Source organism: Aphis gossypii, chromosome 3 (assembly GCF_020184175.1).
Source record: "Aphis gossypii isolate Hap1 chromosome 3, ASM2018417v2, whole genome shotgun sequence".
Taxonomy (NCBI): Eukaryota; Metazoa; Arthropoda; class Insecta; order Hemiptera; family Aphididae; genus Aphis; species Aphis gossypii.
Genome location: NC_065532.1, coordinates 17287604 through 17310522, shown reverse-complemented (window position 1 = coordinate 17310522; position 22919 = coordinate 17287604). Strand labels below are relative to the sequence as shown.

At 28.3% G+C, this 22919-nt stretch overlaps 1 protein-coding gene and 3 long non-coding RNA genes across 4 annotated transcripts in view; 1 reads left to right on the top strand and 3 right to left on the bottom strand.

Annotated features, from left to right (window-relative positions):
- The window catches only part of LOC114131015 (FMRFamide receptor-like), a 79687-nt gene that overhangs the window by 7470 nt on the left and 49298 nt on the right, over positions 1-22919 (bottom strand). The window contains exon 3 of the mRNA XM_027996138.2: positions 14736-15106. Coding sequence (XP_027851939.1) covers positions 14736-15106 — 371 coding nt within the window. The remainder of the gene's footprint in view (positions 1-14735; positions 15107-22919) is intronic.
- On the bottom strand, positions 4103-11449 carry LOC126550751 (uncharacterized). The gene is made up of 3 exons (XR_007604792.1): positions 10241-11449; positions 8021-8136; positions 4103-4570 (listed from the first exon to the last, which is right to left on the bottom strand). It is a non-coding gene; the product is annotated as an uncharacterized LOC126550751 (long non-coding RNA).
- Positions 15044-20137, top strand: LOC126550753 (uncharacterized). Its single transcript, XR_007604794.1, has 3 exons — positions 15044-15124; positions 16930-16987; positions 19996-20137. It is a non-coding gene; the product is annotated as an uncharacterized LOC126550753 (long non-coding RNA).
- Positions 19915-22425, bottom strand: LOC126550755 (uncharacterized). The gene is made up of 2 exons (XR_007604796.1): positions 20732-22425; positions 19915-20675 (listed from the first exon to the last, which is right to left on the bottom strand). It is a non-coding gene; the product is annotated as an uncharacterized LOC126550755 (long non-coding RNA).

Sequence of the window (22919 nt, the reverse complement as noted above, 5' to 3'; positions counted from 1 at the left end):
TGTATGTAATTATTTATTTTCACAGTTTAATGTGCTTGCGAGGCACTTTGAATCGAACAAAACATTACTTTTCTTACAAGCACATCTATTATAGTTCAGCGTCCTGTTTTACAAATACATCTGCAGTCGTATATCCTCGTGATCCCGCGACTTCACAGCTAGCAGTCTGGCACGAACGGTAACTTTAAATATAGTTATCATAATTTCATACTATATCTTTTACTTAATAGGTACCTAATGTATGACCACCCACGTGTTACAGCCGCGGAAAGTGCGTTATTATATTAGTACTGATTTATAAATGAATCGACTTTGCAACGCTAAATTCAACAAATAATTCAAAATTGATTTAAAATTTTCGAACTCGTTATAATATATAGGTGTATTGCTATTTGAATAAATTTAATAATATAAATAAAAGACTGACAATTTGGTAGGTTGACCGACGCAAAATGTTGTACAAGCTTATGGAGCTGGTAGATTTGGAAACACGACGAACTAAATTACTCGCTGTGCAAGGGCCCGGGGTATCTATTATCCGCGGCTTACTCGCACGCCGCTGTCACAGTAGGACATGGGTTATTGATAATGGTATTTCAACGATCATTTCGTTATTAATTTCTTAATAATATACTATTAGTATATAGTATTCGTATATCGACTGAGTGAAGCAATAATAATGAGATTACAACGCAATATATTATATTGATTGTGCGCCGAGACGTTATATTAAAGTCTCGTATTATTATTGACATGAAAGAGGGTATACCGTATACCTATATCATAGGTTATTGAGGAAAAAAATAACATTGATTTTTATACTTAATATTAATATTATAATATCAATATGTATAATTATATGTATATTAATAAATTTATTAATGTTCATATGGATATGAGTATGATATGCTTGCGAGAGAATTCCACGCGTACCGCTTAAACTCTGTATGCGCACTGCGCAGCTAGTATATAAATTTATAATAAGAGCTACTGAAAACTGAAATAAAACTTATATAAAATATGGAAATAGTTACTAGGATGGTTAAAAAATGTAACGCTCTTGATAGTTACTCCCTTGTTCGAATTAGGTACCTATTATTTATTCACCTCATACGCATAGGTACGCACTAAAATGCACAGTACAGGAAGCTAGACTACGTAGGTCATAGCATTATATACATGTACAGAAACCTAATCATACAAGGTAGATCGTGTACACCTAACCATTTTTTTCCTGGTTTAAATTATTTTAAAAAACGAATTACCTACTGGAAGTGATTTTTTTATCCGCTAAAATAAGCTTTTTTCCCCTCTTCCGCCGAACTATAGATATCATCTCAAAATTATTTTTTCCACACCAAAACAAACGTTTTCTATTTTATTTTTTTGTGCTAAAAATAATAATTTCCTTTTCCACCACAAAATGCAATACAACGAACAATAGTAAATACGTATCTTAAAAAGATGTATGTGTCTTAATTGCTTATATTTTTACATCAAAAATATTATTTTTGTTATTTTTTTTATTATTTTACATGGATTTATATCGGTGAAACAAATTATAAGGCGGAAACTTATAATTAACATGAAAATATAATTTAAAATTGTAAATGAACTAAGAAGAACCAATATAACTAGTAGGTATGAAGTAATAATAAAATAAAAAATCTATGTCTAAAGGCAGACATCAAGATTGTACACATTCAATGTATTGCCTTTTAATCATCGTCCATGTATAGTCCATTTTGTTTCTTTTAAATTTTATTCGTAGTAATTTAAATTTAGGTAAGTAATTAAATTTGCCTTGCTTTGTGTTCGTATTCTATTTAAAGGAGGCCATTTGGCTCTTGGAAAATCAAAACCTGGTAATTTTTGGGTTAGTGGCGTAACTGGAGCTATACTTTTAGTGCTAAGATGCTTAAAAGACTTCGGTAAAGCGCTAAAAAACACCATTCATGCAGGCTATTTCGTATTTTTAAAAGCCTTAAATCGGAAACTACCACATTAAAGCCTTTCATATTTTTTTCTGTTCATATTTGGTTTTTCTTGCTTCTTTGGTTTCATATTTGAAGATTTATAAAGTATATTCGCGAGACGGAGTTTGGTAATGTTTTGTACCCTTTCTGTAATTTTTGAGCTGTTTCTTTTTTGCTTGAAAGTGACCAGCTCTCCCTATTCAAGTGGGTGAAGTCCATTTCATCAATCCTTTCCTCCGTTTCTAATCAAGTAGGTCTTTGAGTTTATTGGCATTGATATAATTTAAATCTCTTTATGTTTCGAATTTCTTCATCCAATAAGTGCTATAACTATTTTTAAAACCTCCGGGTTTTAATTATTTGGTCGTTGTATATATATATAAGTTTGATAAACTTTTTTATTGCTGATAATTATAACCGACTCGAACGCGTTTATATCTCTGTATGTTACAAATTATTTCTACCGTACCGTAACCGTGTCTCGAAATGCTGACGGCTAATTAATTCTATTGCTTTTGTCACTTCATTTCTCCGGGAAAACTCGACAGGTTCATAAAAAAAGTTTAAAAGTAGGTCCGTAAAGAATCATGGAACTTCGTCGTACAATTTCATCAACCCCTTTATACGACACACAGGAGAGAGAGCTAGTAACTGTAGCTGCAGGTATATAATAAGGAATATATAAATACTATGACCATCGCAGGACTCCTCGCAGTTTTATGACTCGTTTATGTCCCGACAAAGGCGTGTAAGGTATATTATATGATATTATATAATATACATAATAACTATTTTCCCTCGCTGCTATCCCCATCACGGGCATCATTATTATTATGACGAGACCGCGGTTAACGAGTTCACTTTATCCCCGCAACGACAATGAAGGATATAATGATTTGCCACAAAATAATAAAATGATCGCCCAAGCGTTATTTCTAATGATTTTTTTTTTTTTTTTTAATTCATCGATAAAAATGTTTTCGCCACCACGTCTTCTTACTATATCGTCTGCATAACGAGTCTTGTTCGTATTCTTTCTCTTTTCAATATCGATATATACGTATGCGTGTTTTCAATAATAAATGTGTGTATAAGGTCGACATTTCCATTATATCACAATCTTTACGAAAAAAACCTTTTTTTTTAAATTCAAAGTACCCATACTACTGCTGGGTATATAGGTACACCACCTACACATCCGACTGAACTCCGCGTATAATGTGTGTTTGTAAAGGGGAAAATGCTGCATCATTGGTTGGCAGTTTTATTTATTCCTTTTCGCATCTAACAAAATGTATACACTGTAACGTATAACTTTTGCTATAGTTATTCTCGATAGTATATGCGACGTATAAATATATTTATATGGTACCTACTTATAATAGTTATAATATTATCGAGTGTCTGCAGAGAGTGTATGTGTTTATATGAGATTTTAAAAGGTATAATAAGTACCTATATGATGCTTACCTTACATAATATACGTACTAGTCGTCGAGTGTTCGATAAACATTTAAAGGTTTATGGTTCTGAGATGCGGTTGAAAACTGTTAACGATTATAACGTTTAATCCAACTAGTCGTCGAACGCGCGTGTTTTTGCCTTTTGTTGTTTTTTCTTTTTTATGCTACGGATGTGAATGTATATACAAAAAAAAAATAAACCGCCGTACAGCTGTATTGTGTTGAAATCGCGTACTGCTAGTCAACTAGTCAACTGTAGTTAAGAATAGAAACATTATATTTTATTAATAGCTTTTCGCATTTTCATATTCAGTTTTTCGTCACGACTTTCTTTTATATATTATTATTATTAACGTAGTAAAGAAAAAAAATTCTATAAGCGTCATAATTTTTTATTATACTAATATAATAAATGCGCGATATAGATAATAAGTATAAAGTAAATATTGATTCCGGTAATTGTAAACATTATAAATTCGAAAAAATGTTATGTTTACGTTATTGTCAACACCGCGGTGATTGAATAATTTAAACAAGAACAAACAAATGTTTATTTAAAAATAAATATAAAGTTTACAACCATTTATTATTTTTATTATTATAGCCTATAGGTATAAATTATTTATTTTATAATATTACAATCATATCAATAGTTATGTGGTTATACTGCTGCAAATTGTAATAAACACTAGGCAGTGGCGGATTTATGATATCTGCAATTCGGCACGAAAAACTAATCGGCACTCAAATTTGTTTCATTCTGTTTATCATATTAAATTTAGGGATATTTTCGATTTACCTAAACTCCTGATTATTTTGAAGTCTTTAGAACTCGTTGACCTTAAATAAACTATTAATTACTAAGCAAAATAAATCATATTTTGTACTTCATAAAAATAGAATATATAATACGAGTATTGAGTTTAAAAAAATTGACAGTTGTTTACTTAATAAATTATTTTTGTTTTTGTTAACGGAAATAGTGATGTCAATAACGTCTTCGACATCAATATTATTAATGTATATTTTACTTTACTGACATAAGCTGCAGGATTGCCTCTAATTAGTATTTGAACGAACAGTCCGCTGCCCATCTTTAAAGGCGGTCCAACAGGAAAAGTCTGTCTCTGGCTAAAGGATGAATACACTAAAATGTAGGTAAGTTATTTTGAGTTAAAATTACATTTTTTAAATACACTCAATACACGTCTTTGTATAGCTTTAAACTGTTACTTTTACATGATACTTAAATATTATAGTAGTTTTTGATTAATATGAATTTAATTTTAAGTGTTGTGTGTATTTATATATATCTTATAATAATGTTTATAAGATATTTCAACACCAAAAATATTTTAAGCGCCGACAAAAGTTGCCAGATATTTCTTCAGAAGTTAGATAGATATTTAGAGGATTAGTATGATTTATCTATGGCTTACATGAGTGATGAGTTAGCTGTGGATTTTTGTACATGAAATTTATTATTTCGGTGTTGGTATTCATTTTAAGTCAGTGTATCTAGTGTCCGAGGGCAGATTAAAATTTTTTTTTAGTACTTATAGTAAAGTCGATCTAGATAGGTACTTAGATTTTGATCTACGGATGAATGTTTTTAGCATATTCATTTCTATAGGTTTTGATCTACCCTCTTAAGTATGGAAATAAACATTATACATTTAGTTTATCGTTTAAAGGCTTGTAGGTTGTTATCATGATAATTATTTGTAACTGTTTTTAAATAAATAGTAAATAATAATATAGTCATTGTATGCTTACTCCTACCGACGTTCATCTAAATTAATTATCTATCGATTGAAAGTTTTAAATCGCTGCACGTTACATTTCAATTTGGCAGTTTCGAAAAACAAAATAAAATGTAAATTGGTTTCTTTTGATTTTGGAAACCTAGGAAATATAACTGAAACGACGCGGCGCTATAACATCTGTTGATATGTTCGATATCAAACTACATTTAATATTTTTACTCGAAACGATAACATCAAAGAAATGTGATGATTAACACTTGTTATAATATACATTTTATGCTTAAAAAAGTCTTGAAGAACATTAAATCTCTACATACACGTCGTAATCAGTTAAGACAGCAATAGCTATGCTATATAGTTATTTTTAATCAGTTTCACTGTTTTTTGTAAAATTATCAATTTTAATTTCTCTTTCTGCTTTACACCGCAAAACGTAAGCTGATAGATAATAATGATTATGCAAAATATTATCAGTCTTAAAAATAAAATTTTTTTGTTATTTATGGATATTTCTAAATTGCAAAGTATAATCATTTTTTCAGATAATATATTTTGGGCACAACGTAGCGATTATGCGCACTATTTATTATTTACTCCACTTTACACATAATTCGAAAAATATTTTGGTGTATTTACATTCAATGAACGTAGAAAACATTTATTTTATCATAAACCGTTTAAATAACACAAAATATATTCAAACGTAGTTATATACACAGTAATAAAAAAATTAAACAGTTTTTATATGAGTTTATTTATTTGCAGACCGATATGTAGTTAAATTATATCTATTTATTTATATACACGCGCACCCCAACCGAAGAATAAAAACCGTTTTTGATGTGCTTTGCAAGGCATTTTTTTTCTGAAACAAGTAATTTAATATGGCAGTATATTATTTACATTATACAATATACGAAATACTTTAACCGTAAAACTGATAAAAATATGTAAATACCATGAAAAATTCCATTTAGAATACAGCATACGATTTAATTAATAGGTAATATTAGTGCCTCAGTGATATATAATAGATAATTAATTTGAACTTGAGTACAAATACCATTAAAATTTTAGAAATATCTAAAGTAGAATCTCGTTAGACTATGAATATCATCAGCTGACAAAAAAAAAATAAAAAAAATAAAACTTATAACTGAAAATAGTATTAATACTTTATTGAGATAATAGTATACATTTTAATTTAGTTTAAAATAAACAAAATCAATAACGATAAACTCATTAAAAAGGAGCTTATTAAATAATAATAATAATAAAAGCATAATATAAGAGAACGTTAATATTCATTATTTAATATAGAACATAGACAGATATCTTATAAAAGTCTAATAAAAGTAGTTGGATACTTAATGTACAAATTATATAATATATACCTCTATATTCTATAAGAAGCACTAAAATATTGTATGTATACAGGAAAACTATATTGGTAAATATAAGTAAAATAATAAAAACCTTATAAAAAAAATTAGTTATTACTGATTACATTACACTAATGTCCAATGCCATAAAACATAAATTTAACTTAAAGTTTAAAAGTAAAATCGTGTATCGTTATGTACCTACATATTATGTTAAAAAACTCTTGTAACTAGGTTTATTCTAATTCAGTGTATTATATACCTAGTATAAATAAAGATGATATTTCGTATTTATTACATTTTAAATTTTTTATTAATAATGAAATGAGTAGTACGCTGCAGTGTAGTTACTGCAGCTACGTGTAGTGGTGAAATACTATTATGATATATTAATTTTAAAATTTTAATGAAGTGTTGATAAGAGATATTTTAATTTAAAATAACGTTTTTTTCCTACTTAATACTCTTTTTGTATTTTTGCAGTCCATAAAAAATATGCTTTCATACAAATGATTGCTCATTTACATTTTACTGCAGTGCCTATTAGTCATTATAAACAGGGCGATTCATTAAGAACGTCTAAATGTTATATATTGCAGCTGTAGAAAATAATTTATTTATAATTTGGTTTAATTTTCTTGGTTTATAATAAAAATATTTTTTTTAGATGTCCTTTTAATTTCTGTCTGTAGACCCCAATTTTAAAGGTTAGTATTTGTGTGACTTTGGGTCTATTTAATTTTTACATTTTTAAATAAGGCTTTTTTAGTCTTATCTATATCTGAGCTCCATAATTAGAATAGATAAGAACTGCATATAACTTCCTATCCTTTTTATAATTTAATAATAATATCGTGGTTCATATATTTTTTTGAATTCAACTTAAATTTAAATAAGTCAATTTTTTTTGTTATATTAATTAATGTTAATCAAAAAAACAATTTTAGTTTTACATTTTAAAAATACGTTTTTATATTCATATACGCATGTACATTAAATATTGATGTATTTTATATCTACCTTACACATAATTCAATTTTTCGCAATAATGTTTAGTTGGTTTATCAGTGGGTATTAATTACTAAGTACCAAGAAAAATTAATTTTATTTTTTTTTTCTGTGAAAAATAATACTTGCAAATAAAATAATATTTTTTCAACATAAATTTATCACTAAACTAAAGGTAGGAATAAAATAATTTTCATTTACATATTATTCTTCCAACATTGTTTTAGCCATTAGAATAATTAAATATATAATATTGTATAGTAATATTAATACAACTAATAAAAGTAATTACTATAGTAAATATAATACAATAATAATACAATAAATATGATAAAACATATTCAAACAATAAATGAATAAAATAAAAGTATATGTCTCAATACATTCTGAATTTACATTTGATTAAATTAAAAAAAAAATCTTACTTTGAAAAATATATCTTATTCACGGGTCATAGCAAATTTAGCACACATGTCATGTTTGGGCCAACAATATTTTGTCTTTATTTTATACATCTTCCCCAACTCCTAAGAGAACTGACCTATATATAATATATAATTATTAATATCGGATAAAATATATGTTATCTACCTACTAACTTTATTCAGTTTATTTTGACTGTTTAAAAAAAAATAAAAATAAAATGATAACATTTATAACACCCTACGCAAATAAAGTAAAATTGTATTTGACATGATTTGATCGATGTGCGTGCATATAGCTCTCACTTTTAGACTCCCAGTAACTGATGAAATTATTCATTATCTAGTGTATTCGATATATTATTATAGTGTATTATAAATTTTTTATTTGACCAGAACAAAAATGAAACTTTATTATCAACGAGTTTATTTTTATAGTTCGCTGCATATGTTGATGCGTAAACAAGTGCATGGCTCAAGGATATATAAAGTCAAAATGTAAACTTAAATAATACACCATTTAGGACTTAAGTTATTACTACAATCGCATTGCTATAATGTAAGTATAGAACGCACTTGATGTGTAGATAATAATTAATAAGTATACTTACCATTTACCAATTTTTGATGGGGTCGTTTTTATAGTTAAGGATCTCTATTTACGGGCGATATTTCTCTCCTCCTACCCCAATTTATAAGCACATACACATCTTTTGCAGATTAAAATTATCTGTTTTATTAAACTATTTTCAACATACGGGCTGATGGATTTCTTATATAGTCATCTATGTATGGGTTTGAATATATTATATCAATATTATTATATATACATTTATATCTACTTTCATACCCATGTGCACACATAAATGTATGTCGTATACTCATGTAATGTATTTAAAATACAAACAGAAAAATACTCTGCTATGCTGATAACAATCTGGATTTGCACCAAATGTACAAATTACTTTAAATGTGTCTATACAGAAAAAATCGGGAATTGTTCCAACCATTTTTTGTACACAAAATAAACGGCAACGGTCAGTAGATGTTTTCTTGAAAACCACCCGAGTGAGCATATTATATAACAAGTATTACGCTTTTTTTTTTTTTTTTATTATAGTACTTTACTCACAGACCATTTAAGTACGTTTATGAACATTTTTTTATGTATGCGAACGATAAGTTTCAGCTTTAATTAGTATACATTAGTCATTTAATATAATTTATATTATGTATAACGATTAAAGGCTATAAAACATGTTTAATGCGTAAATGCGTTTGATTTATTTATTTAAAATGTACTTATTGCCCTAAAGAGATATTATTATTGTAATTTTCGATACTATTATAAATATTTGGTTTACATAGTTTATTCTTGTAGGCCCATTTGTGTAGCTTAATAATTTAAAAAATATTAAAAATATTAAATTAAAATTAAAAAATTTAATTTAATTCTAGAATTAAATTTTTAATATAACAAATACCTATTTAAAGACTTTTTAAATAGTACATACCTAGAACAAGTGACGGGTAAACGGCACAATGCATTTAAATATTATTTATTTTTATATAAATTATATATTAATATATTATATTATAATTATATATTATTTATTATTTATTTGCACCGTAAAAATTTGTGTTATGTAATTATTACTTATTAAAATAATCATAATTGCTTATGTATTTTAATTTTGTAGTGGGATTTCCCAAACGGTCATTATTATTTTTTTATTATTATTACTATTGTCATTATTATCTTAAAGCTATAGTTCATATAGTCAGTATCTATAGGCAGTAGCGGTGTAGTACTCCGGCAAGATTGTATCGCTCTTCTTCCTTTTTTTTCAAAAATAAAGTTGTTATACTTATGTATCAGGTGATCCAGATAGTGGCAGGATACTGGTGGTAGTATTGTCTTTTTATTATTTTTATAAATATTAAATATATATGTATCGTATATTTTCCTATTTTTTATACTAATTAATTATACGTTATTTGAGTGCCCTCTCTCCTCAGTTTTAAAATTATAAATACTGTTAAGTAACTATAATTTACTTATTTAGTAATTTGTGTAGTTATATTATGGAAATGATGAGTAAATAAAATAACAATTATATTTTTATGTTAAAATTTAGCCGTAACCATCTAATTTTAAATATATACATGTATATTATATATAGTTTAAGACTTAAGTATATAATAGTATAATATATTACTCACACATTGAAGATTTTTTTATCAATCATTTGACGACTTTTATTTTTTTTTTCATTATCCGTGGGATTTTTATTTAATTATTAGTTTCACCTTTATCTCACACGCATTTCAAGCTACTGGCTAGTTCAATATGACCACTTAAAGTGATTGAAGATTGTAGGACGCACACGATCGTGGTAATTTAGAAGGTAGAAAGTAGAAACTAAATAAAGTCTATACTCCATTTGGTTTAGTCATCTTAAACCACTAATGCTTCTATTTTTTTTTTCAATTCGTTATAGTCAAAATGAATTATCTAAAACAACATTTAAAAAATAATAATAAATAAAGTAGAAAATCTCATTAAAATTCTATGTCATTTGTAAATGTTGTTATCGCTAGGGATTAGAAAAAGAAGAAATTGCAATCGATTTTGGTTGCTATGGGGAATATTTGGAATCGAATGATTGAGCACGTTTTTGGCTTTTGAATACCAACACAATTGGGCACTAAATTGTCTACACAAAATGTCATAATAAAATTCAACATGTGTTATGAATTCGTGTTTAAGTTTAAAAAAAAAATAAAAATAAACCATGTACTTTTTGAGTGTCCTGTAAATATATAAAAAAAAAATAAATACAAATATCTGAAAGTATAAAAGCAAGATACTATCAACTCCTACGAGTTGAACTATTGTATGACATACTATATAGGTACCTTAATAATATATTACACACTATTTGTTATGCTTTTAAATAATTCACAATTTACAGAGTGATTTCCTAAGCATACTCACCTTTATTTTCCATTAACAATGAATATATTCAAATTCTAATTTTTGTTATTTTTAAGTAGGTATATTTATAAAGGCCAAAACAAATTTTTAATACCTTTTAATAATTGTTCTGTGTCAATATAAACATATCATTTCCAAACAATACGCTTATTATTAATGGGCACTTGCCACTTACCCATTTTTATTGTATATTGGTATATTGATATGCAAATTATTTATTTTTCAATTTTTCAAATACAAGTAGGTATGTAAATTAAAATTTAATCATCGAGTAGTGCCTGAATTATTTAGCTTTATGTAAAGATAATAATTATTAATAGTTTATGATAGGTTTAAATATGATGTCTATGATGTCGATTTGAAAATAATTTTAGTACCTACTTAACATTTACTAACATATTACTATATTAGTAATTCTATGTTTGCAAAGATTATTCAAGTTCAAAAAGTATTAGTGAATTAATATTGGATATATTTTATATAAAATCATTATTAAAAATTAATAATTTTAATTATAATTATATTATTTATTTAATACTTAATTTGGCAACTTACTAATCGTTTATGTTTTGATGTTTTGATTTAGATATGCCAACATTTAAAAAATAGTTTGGTGCTTGATAATTTACGTTGGGTTCTTATTTGAAAAAAAATGATATCGGCACTGGACAGTGGACATTCTTTAAATGGTAACTGAAATTATGGTTTTAAGTAAGTATCTACAGTCGAACATTGAAGAATAAAATGAAAATTATAGCAATCTTGGAGTGAGTTAATCTTTTTATAGATAATGTTATTATAATAACCATGATCAGACATTCATATTACAAAAATCTTACAATTTGCATTATGAAAATTCGACTACTTCGTAATATATATATTTTACTATTAGAGAATAATATTGTATAGGTGTAAAATAGTACATACCTACGGTATACGAATTATAGTGTTTTATTTATTACCGTCGTAAATTAAAAAATACAGATAGTCAGATGGGTATAGATTATTAAATAATAATGGAAACGACTTTGTAGGATTACGTTTTACATGTATTATTTTTTTGTTCGTGAATGAAAAAGGGTGGAATAATAGTACGCATTATATGTTGTTTTCATAGAGTATGAGGGTTGATGCATGTTGTACACATATAGTATGTAAAATATAGACAATAATATAGGTACGCATAGACAAATTGTAAAAAGAAAATTTCATTTTTGAACATGCGGAAAATAAAAAATAGTAGCTTGCGGTATCAATTACTCGTACACCATGCACGTATAAACATTATTGTACGGAATATATTTTGCTTTGTTTCATAAATTCTATCGACGTAGTATTTTGTGGAAATAAAAACTTCCTGTTTCGGTAAATTATCTTCAATTACTCGTATTTTATTTAAGCAAACATTTGAATTGTACTTTTTTTTTACGAACAATAATTACTCTTACAAATAATTTATATTAAAAAAATGTATATTACAGAACACTGTGCCGTTGTTGATTGTAATTATATTGTTATGAATTTTGTTTTTAAACGAGTTGCGTAAAGATTTAAAGTTTTTTCTAATTAAAACTTGGATAATATAATTGTATGTTTAAAGAGCTTACAATGTTGAAATCGGCGTGTTTTTACACAGTGATTATTTTTGATATTCTTAATTTTAGTATGTGTACTTTTATTCAATGTTTACACAGTCAAACTAATTTTTTTTTTTGAATACATTTATATTAAACATACCTACATCATACCTACCACAATAATTACGTGCCCGGCTGTCGTCAATGTATTCTAGAAAAAAATCTATTTATACTCTGTAACAATAATAATTCATATAATTATGAAATATACTCGTATAATATATCCATGGTTTATCCGCCTGACCGTTCCGATCTCTAAAGTCTATATTTGGAATAGGATTTAATACATTTAATGCTATTGGCAGAAAATGTATGTCATCTAAATAATAATCGCAGACAATACCGTTGATCGTGATTGTATATACATTTCGAAAAATTTATTTTATATAACATTGTATTTGAATTCATTACCAATATTACACCTAGAACGCTATAACAGCGTAGTTTATAATATAATATACCTAAGGATAAATATAAAAAATACATTTACCTTATACATACGCGTTTTTGGTAACCATAGATACAATTTAATGTAGGCAAGCACTCAAAATAATAATTCAAGGTATATTTTATTTATTTAATTTATCGATGCATTTATTATTTAGAAATTTGTGTTACGCACGATTTTTCAAAAAGGTTGTTGCATGTTATTCGCACATTTTAAAAATGCCACTAAATTGCAAGTAGACGTTTGCAAAAACATAAAGTTAAAATCGTTATACAACACATTATATTACTATTTTACTGAGTTTTTTTTTGATTTTCAAAACTTATCTATATTGTGATTTATATTATATATATAATATAAATAGTAACATAAAATTAAAAATAGATTTTTTAGTATTAAGTACGCTCAACTTGATAACAACTTTTATCGATTTAATATGATATTTGGTGCTGGTCCAGGTGAATAGAGAAAATCAATTTCGAAATGTATATAAAAAGTTTGATTACCTAAAAAAGTGTCTTAGGTCGTTTTTGTCTACATTTTTTAAGTCATTATGAAGAAGTCGAAGATGCGTTTTTATAGATAATGAGCTACAGTAAAAAAGGTAGAAACAAATTAACCACTGGAGAAATAAAAAAAACACAATGTTCACTTAAAGACGTGATTTATATTCGCAAAAAGAAATTCCAAAAAAGTTAATTTGTAGATACTGTTGAGGAGGGGGTATAACCAGACTCGTCTTAGCGACTTACTTTTATTTTTATTTTACGAGAGAGAAAGATAGAACTGTTGGGCAAATTTAAAAACTCAGCTTACTGCATGTTCTCGGGTTATGTGTACATTATAGTGGTAAAAATGTTTTCGAAGACCTTTTTTATCTAAAACCCTTGTTTTCAACATTTTTACTCGACTGTAAATACGTTTTTCTAGCCACATAATAAAGTTTTTATCGGAAAAGAGGTAGTAACTAGTACATAATAACAACTCGAATAAAAAGAGGATATGTCATTTAAATAAAAATTACAGTGGAATGGGATATAGCCCCTAATCGCTTTGCTCTGAGCACGCCGCTGACGGAGAAACACCGAACGGTTATTGTCGTATTTAGGAAGGTGAACCCCCGGGGACTTGTGCACTCTCAAAAATAAAAATAAAAATTTCAATAACTATTTTGAAGTAAAAATATTATCAAATATTAATGTGTTAAAATAGTCCTTTTTATCGTTTTACAATTTGTTAACTTGAATTGTATCGTCAATATTAAAATAAAGTTCGGCGGATTTGCGAGCTCTTCTCTATTCACGCACATCCAAAAACTTTGGTCTTGTTGAGCCTAAACTCATGTAATATAATCTTGATCGACAAATAACGTGTTATTCGATTACGATTACAGCCACTGTGTGTTGTAATAATTGTATTTATTACGTATTTTTTAGTGGGCGGGTACCGCGGTACCGTTCGCGTGAGCTATACGCCCGTTTCTCGGACGAAAACAACAAAAATTATTCGAATGAAAAACCTTTTCGTAAATTTTGTTCGACGAACAGTGTTTTGAATTTTTTTCGAAATAGGGCGCATTATTGCGTACATCGAGTAGACTACATCGATATCGACGTCGCGGATTCGCGGACTTACCTGGCAGGTGAGCCGCGTCCGGTTCCGGCGGCTCTGATTGACCGCGTTGATCAGGAACCAATTGAGCACGGCGAGCACCAGCAGAGGCACACAAATGAACGTGACGATGCAAAACCAGTTGTACGCTTTCTTGTAGATGTCGTTCCGGCCCAGTTCCGTGCTGCTCTTCTGGAACTTTCCGGTGGCCGCGTTGATGGCTATGTGCCACTCGTACGGCGTGGTGGCCGTGCACGCGATGCAAAACAGGGCCACTATCAGGATGACGCGCTTGGCCCGGGACTCGGTGCACAGCATGCGGCCGCGCAGAGGATGGCACACGGCTATGTACCGCTCGACGGTGAACGACACGGTCAACAGTACCGACGTGTTGCCTGCAAAAAGAAAAACAGGTACGACGAAAATATTATAATCACGGGTGATGATGTATTATACGGCAGTGGCGTATTTAGGATTTTGTCCAGGGGGGGATATAAGTTGAAAAACATAATTTCCTCGACGGTGAGGAGGGTACACTTACCAACGTTATTAAACTTACTAGTAAAAAAAGTACCAAGGGGGGGATGTATCCCCCATATCCCCTCCCCCCGTAAATACGCCACTGCTATACGGGCGATCTGACTTTAAATATCTTATTATGACATAATCTCAGCCGCGCGAGGTGTGACCATCATAGTTTTTCCTCGCTACGCCTATATATAATAATAATATGGTATAATCACTATTGTGTCGCTATATTGTGAATACACGAAAATTTTTCAAAACCGGAAAATCGTTATTTTACGCGTGAATACCCGATTTTGTCAAAATTTAAACTTCCGCAGACGCTCGTGAAAAATATTTATGGATCCCAGCTCGACGTTTTTTTTTTAATAATAATAACAATACGAATTTACGAGGAACCTCGTATTCGGTTGCGAATATGACAAAATATGTCATAAACAGCTGCTCAAAAATAGTAAAAATATTTTAACAACGTAAATATAAACGCAGTTGGTGAACGTTTCGAGCGTCAAAAGTTTTTGGTTTTTTTGAGTTACACGATGAAATTGTTTTTGTCCAATATTGCGTGGTTCTGTGTGAAAATTCTCGTTTTCCTTAATTTTTAATTCGTTTTTTTTCTCGGTTACATTGAAAACGATATGTATAAAACGGACATACTTTTTTATTCATTACCTCCCAAAGTATCGACTAGATCCAATTTTCTACCAAAAACCACATTCGAAAATGAAAATCGATGAATTTTTACTGCCTCGAAAGGCTAGATACGAAAAAATCACATTTTAAAGTCAATACATTTGTACTCAGAATCTAAAATTATAGTTAGAGAATAGAGAATGCACACGATGAAGTAGTTAGTACCGTAGTAGTATGTATATGTCTAACCTAATATATTAAGCTTCATTTTGTTGGCAGCGCTAATGACACATAATATCAAAGTGAAAAAATAGCTTTTGGATTCTGCAGAGTGCAGAGTATAAAGCGATATAACTATTAACGAATTATAACTTGGTAATATAATTAAGCGTTTATTTAATATCAATTTAGAGGCTATAATTGTATAAAATGAATTAATAATTATCAGAATATAGCACAGTGAAATCAGACCCTAACAAACTTGATGCATATAATGATAATTTTAGATAATATACAGAATTACAGAATCATTAAAAATTAATACGTTCAATAAACATTACATTTAACCTTGTTTTTATTAGATTGATTTTGTCATATTATAGTTCTTGAAGTTGATCCTTTTTCATTATATTTTATATGTATATAAATATAATATATATATATATACATTTTGAACATTAAAAATGAAAAATTATTAAATATAATTAAAAAAAAAATTTTAATTTGGTATATGTTAAGAAGATAAAATAAAAAAAACAATATTGAATTATATAATAATAATAATAATAATTATATTTAAAATAATTTTTTTTATACATAGTATTTTTTCAATAACTTATTTTGAATTTTATGATTACTATCTTAGCTATAAGATGTTAACGCTAACTAATAATAAAATAATATTGATCGTGTTTTCTTTTTTTTTTTTTACGTTTTGGAACCAAACTGATAAAACACATAATATCTAAAAATCGATGAAATATTTAATTTATTTATTCAGAAATAATACTTATTTAAATTTCTGATAATAGTTTACAACTATTATTTTTACATGTTTCAGAAATAAAGAAAAAATACAAGAATTATTAAGTAAAGTTATTGATCTATGCCTTTTTTAAGTAAGTATTCATTTAATTATTTATCTTAGGGAGTAGATGTATTAAATACTAATGATCATAAAATATCGAATAGCATTAGATTTATAAAAATGAACAATGGCTCATTATACCATTTATTTTAATCATTTTATCTTCTTAAATTCAAAACTATTTATCAAATATTAAATGTATAATCAATTTAACAAAGAAGATCGTTCGGTATGATAAGCATTAAGATTTAAAGTCATGTCATTAAAGAAGCTATAACTATAGGTATTACATCTATATTGATTTTTAAAAATTTAAGTACATCAAGTTTAATAAAAATAATCATACTCTTCGATTTATTTGATTTTTTTTATTATTATAGTATTATAAAATCAATAATTTATTTTAAAAAACACAGCAACAGTGTAGTTTAATTTAGTGAAAAATAATAATACATAATAATAAAAATGTTAACTATAGTTACTGAGTAAGTGATTTTAATTAGATATTGAAATATTTGTGTGTGTATTAATTCATCATGATAATATGTTTTTTGACATTGATATTCAATTAGTTTGTTTTACTGTTAATATTACAGTAGACTGATTAAATTTTTGTTGAAAAAACATTATAAGTTACATCATTTACAAGGTGATACATTAGCTAGGCATAATCTCAGATCACAATATATTATTATATATATTATTATCTTAGACACAATGCAAAAATTGTACTTCTATTCACCGCCACACTTATATTTTATAGTGTTGTGCTGCATAGTACCTACTATAACAACACACACGCATACAATACAAATGATTTACAGGACACTTTCAAACATAAAAAGCACGGTAATTTTTTTTCGTGCACTTTTGCATCCTTAAGATACAGGACATTGTACATCGTCGAGAAAAGATTACATTTTTTTATAAAAGTAATTATTATAACTCGCGAGGAACTTATGTATTTAAATGGTTTTCGACACGCTGCTGGTACCGTGGCGCTCGCATTGTGCACTGTGCGAGATAACCCATACTAAACCTAGAAAATGTAACTCGTGGTACTAATTTTTTGCTGTGCTATATTAAATAATGGACCTATTAGTTAGTACACATCTATGTGAAATACCCCGCTGTCTAGTTCACATTTACACAGCAAACAATAATTTAACTGAACATTATTCTAAAGAGGAAATTCAAATAACCCTTTCACTGTTGTGGATTGTACTATTATGTCGTGCGCAAATATACCGTTGAACTGTTCCCTGCTGCAGACCATAGATAACATAATATAACGGAGCTAGTACGTACTATTATTATACTCCTTTAGTCCTTGGTCTATAAAATAAAAAAAAATATGTGAGCTATTGGCGGCTTTGTGATTATACTAAAAAATATAGAAAAAAAAATAATGAATATAACGGAAAAAAAATGTTTCTATATTATGATTATTTAGGTAGCATTGATACACATTTTAATATTTATTATCGTGCTTAATGCTTATTATTATTTTTTAGTAGTTACAATGATACGTATTTTATTCTATGGTTTCATTAACCAGTTAATCATATTGAAAATTAATACTGTTTAGTATGTACTATATGTAGGTACTATGTAGTCCTCGTGTATAATACGTTGATTTGAAATACATTTTTATAAAATTCTGTCTGACAGCGATGATGTATCAGCACATTTGAATGCGAATGCGACTTTAATTGATTATGATTCAGATGATAAGTAGGTACATTAATGGAATTGAATTATTTTATTAAAAATACTAAAAAAGTTGATACGTATTTTTTTTTTTTTTAGTTTATTTGATTTTTTTTTGAAAGACTTTGATTTGAGGTCATTAGCCTTTAAAAGTGTACATATCATTTATAAATAGGTATATAAAGCTATACTAAAATGGTTTTGTACAATTGTAGAAATTTAATTTATAGATAATTTAATAGCTGAGCTTATTCCGAAGTAAAAACTCAAGTTAAACTAAAACCATTATGAAATAAACTCATGCTATAATAGAAAATATACGAAATCAGAAACCTATCAGATTACAAAAGATTATAAAAAAAATTAAATATATTATATTACTATGCAGTATGCGTTTATATAAATGAGAAAATAAAATTATTAACTAATTAAAAAAGTTAACATACAGGATAATAAGTTATACAATGGGCAAATGTAAAAGAGAACAAATCATATGTAGGTATATATAATATAACAGTAATTTATTATTTTAGAAATATTAACCCCAACCTCATAATCATGAATTTCGAGTATACCGACTTAAGAAAAAAAAATATGTTTATATTATAGGAGCTCGGGAAATAAAAATATGGATACGCGCGATTACTAAACTTAAAAAGAGGGTTACTCTAGGAAAATAGGCTAATAACGAAAGCCGCACAGTTTGAACTAGAGGATGGTGGTATAAATTGTACGATTTTTTTACACAAATGTCCCTGACTCGCTCAAAATATGCGGCTTAGCCCATAAAAATTTACATACCCTAAATGTCAATTATATTAACCACAGACTTTACTACGACGAACATACGTTTATATAGTCCCATCAGGTAACATATTTTATAACGTACAACGGCAATAACAATTTATGATCTACACCAACGGCGGTTAAATGCACGCAACTCGTGATATCTAAATGAAAAGTTATATTATGATAATATTCTAAACACTTATATCTGATAAAATATAATATATTATATTGCCGTTGTATGATGTTATTTTGCTTAAATAGTTACGTAATATTTTTAGACTTGTGCCAAGTATAATTCGTACGTATTATATTGTATTTGTACTTCTTATATTGAAACGATTTATACTGTTTCATCGACTTAGAGGTAGGTATTCAATATTATGTTTAAATCGCCGATCTCGTGCGGACATCGTCTGGTTTCAATAAAACAACTATTCAAATAAGAAGACAGACAAGAAATAATCGACAATATTTTTAAACGATTTTATTATTTAAAAAACTTCGTAGAAAATATTCTAACGAAATATTTTTTTTTTACAGATTAAAAGGATTTAAAAGTATACAACTACTGGACGTCATCCGAAGACCACTGCACCGGCGGCCCCGACCAATTTGCGGACTATCGAGGCCGATGGTCGACCGATCACCAAACACACGGGACCGATCACGATACCGAAGTACGTCAACCACAGCCCCAGTGCAAAACAGGTGGTCGTGATCGACCGGATCAACGGCCGTCTTAGAAACGACACGGCCGCACACGTTTTCGGTTGCGGACAGGCTGCGTCCGTCGTGGCTTGGATGACCGCGTTCAGAACGCCCTCGGCCAGCATGGCGGTGACGACGACCGCGGACCACAGGACGCCCAACAGGGTCGCTGCGGCCACCGCGAACTGCACCGTCTCGTCCATGATCATCTTCAAGATCGACCGGAAGTCGTCCAATGGGCTGGTCGTGTACCACGCGTCGGTTGCCGTCGTCGAATTCATGGTGATGAGCTTATTTTTACGCGCTCTTAAGGTAATTAATTAATAGTATCGCAATGCGACGTTTCCTGTCGAATTTGCACCGCTCAGAGATGAACAAACAAACACGACAACAAGTGTTTTGACGTTTTTCGATTTATACGAAGATTCTGCGTCCGAATTTCGTGTCGGGTAAATAACAATGCGTCTCCCAGGAAACGCGACGTAAAAAAAAATAATGCTGTACGCAACGACCTACATCACAAATCGCAATGTCGAACATAATATATTATTATATTATACCGTCTTACCGTCTACATCGAACCCGTACGGGGGGCGGTGGCGGCTGTGTTGTCCGCTAAAGATTAATAAATAATATTTTAATTCGGATTTACTCTGTCCTAAACGTGGTTGAAACGTGTATGATTTTTAATACAAAGTCGTTTGGACGGCAGTGGCGACAGTGGTTTTAACCGAACGTAGAGTACAGGTCTACAATTTATTGTATCCAATCGTGCGACTTCTATTTTGTTTTCTGTAACCAGTGACAACCCTATACAAACAAGACAATATTTGTTTTTTCGTCAGTCGACAAATCCCTCTGTGAGCCCCTCTTTAAAATGCGAATTTCGGAAAATCCTTTCTTATTGCCATCCCTTACCGTGAAAAATTTCAGTCTTAGGCTACACACAGTGTTTAATGTACTTTGACTACTACGAATCAATCAGTCAAGACTTTTTTTTTGTATATGCATATTTTTTACACGTGGGTTATAGGTAATCGTTGTGGTTTTTATTAATAATACACTCAATTTTTAATTTTTTTTTTTTAATCTTATATTTTTATAATGCATTTATTGGATTACTTTTTTAATTAAAATTTCTATAATCAATGGACACGCTAAACAAACAAAAAATAATATTTGTTTTTCGTTAAAAAATAAATTCCCTGTATGAGTTTCTCCATAAAATGCAAAATTTGAGGTGCACATCATTGGGTACATACATGTTTCAGAACCACTATAGGGGATAGACTTGACTTTGTATTGTTTACACACACACACAAATATTGTTTTTCAATACCGAACAGAGACTACCATGATATGGATTTAATATAAACTTCCGATTTTTTAAAAACATCTTATGGTTTGTTATTAAGCCTTAATAATATAATTTTTTTATTTATCACTTTCTACCAGCGTATTTCCAAATGTTTAGAAAAAAGTATTCTATTTCTCAAATTTGTTGAAAATTAAAGCTATAAAATAATATGAGACATTTTTAGAAAATTTCTAAATTTTCAATTACACCAAGATTATTAAACTTATTATTTCTAATGTACTAATTAACAATATACCATCACTCATGGGCCACTGCACTGTTTTTTTTTCTATCGAAACATTTAATTTCTACTAATTCATTTAATTTATTATTTTATAATTTAAAATGTTTTATTATCTAAACTTTAGAACACTGTTATAAATTTTATGATATCTATACATACTTATAGTCTATATAGAAGATTTTTGATAAAGTAGACGTGGCTTATTTCACTCTGGCTTATCGATCTTAATTCTTTACAATTTTAACGTATTTATTATGTATACTGTTTTGATTAATTTTTAAAGAGGGTTGTGTATCGTTTGGGCGTGAACAATATTCCGTTCATACAACAAGTCGACTTGACTATATTACATTGTGAGATTTTGACAAGAGACATAGAGTGATATTGTCCATTTTCCAAACATAACACATGCTACCATTGAAAGTTCACATATTCTTTTTATCTTGAAAAGATAACAATTCTTATGTTTGACTTGAGTGAGAAACTGCCGTTATAACTTGAATAATAAATTAAACTCATTTGAATAAACATATGCCTCAATTCCATAATATAATACATGAATTGTATACAATTATTACGTGGAATCTACGTTATTATATTATTTTGATTTTATAGAATGTTAAATTTGTATATTAGGTGTAAAAAAAATGACTGAAAAGAGTTTATCACCACACTCATAATGAATTAAGTATGTAGTATAATAGTTCATATACATATATATATATAGTCATAAATAACTCATCATAGTCCTTAATCTTTTTTAATGTATTCATTCAAAAATACGAGTTATAGGATATAAATTTATTTGGGTGAAAATTTTTTTGGTAAATTTTAAGTATAAGACATTATAATTTGTTTTAAAACTACAGTTTTAAATACCATCATAGTTTAATTTAATATTTTATATTGTAAAAATAAGTTTTTTTTTTATCCTTTTTAAATGCCAACCATTTATTTAGACATTTTCAATCATATCTAGTAACGTAGTCATAGAGTGATTTAAAAAAATCTATTTTCTAATAGTTAATTCATAATATAATGTACGAAAGCTATATTTATAATCTTTCTGAAAAAATTGTATTTTCCCTAAAATGTTCTAATTTCTTTAGTTCTATGTGTGTGTATTATACAAACACTTGATTCAATATATTATAT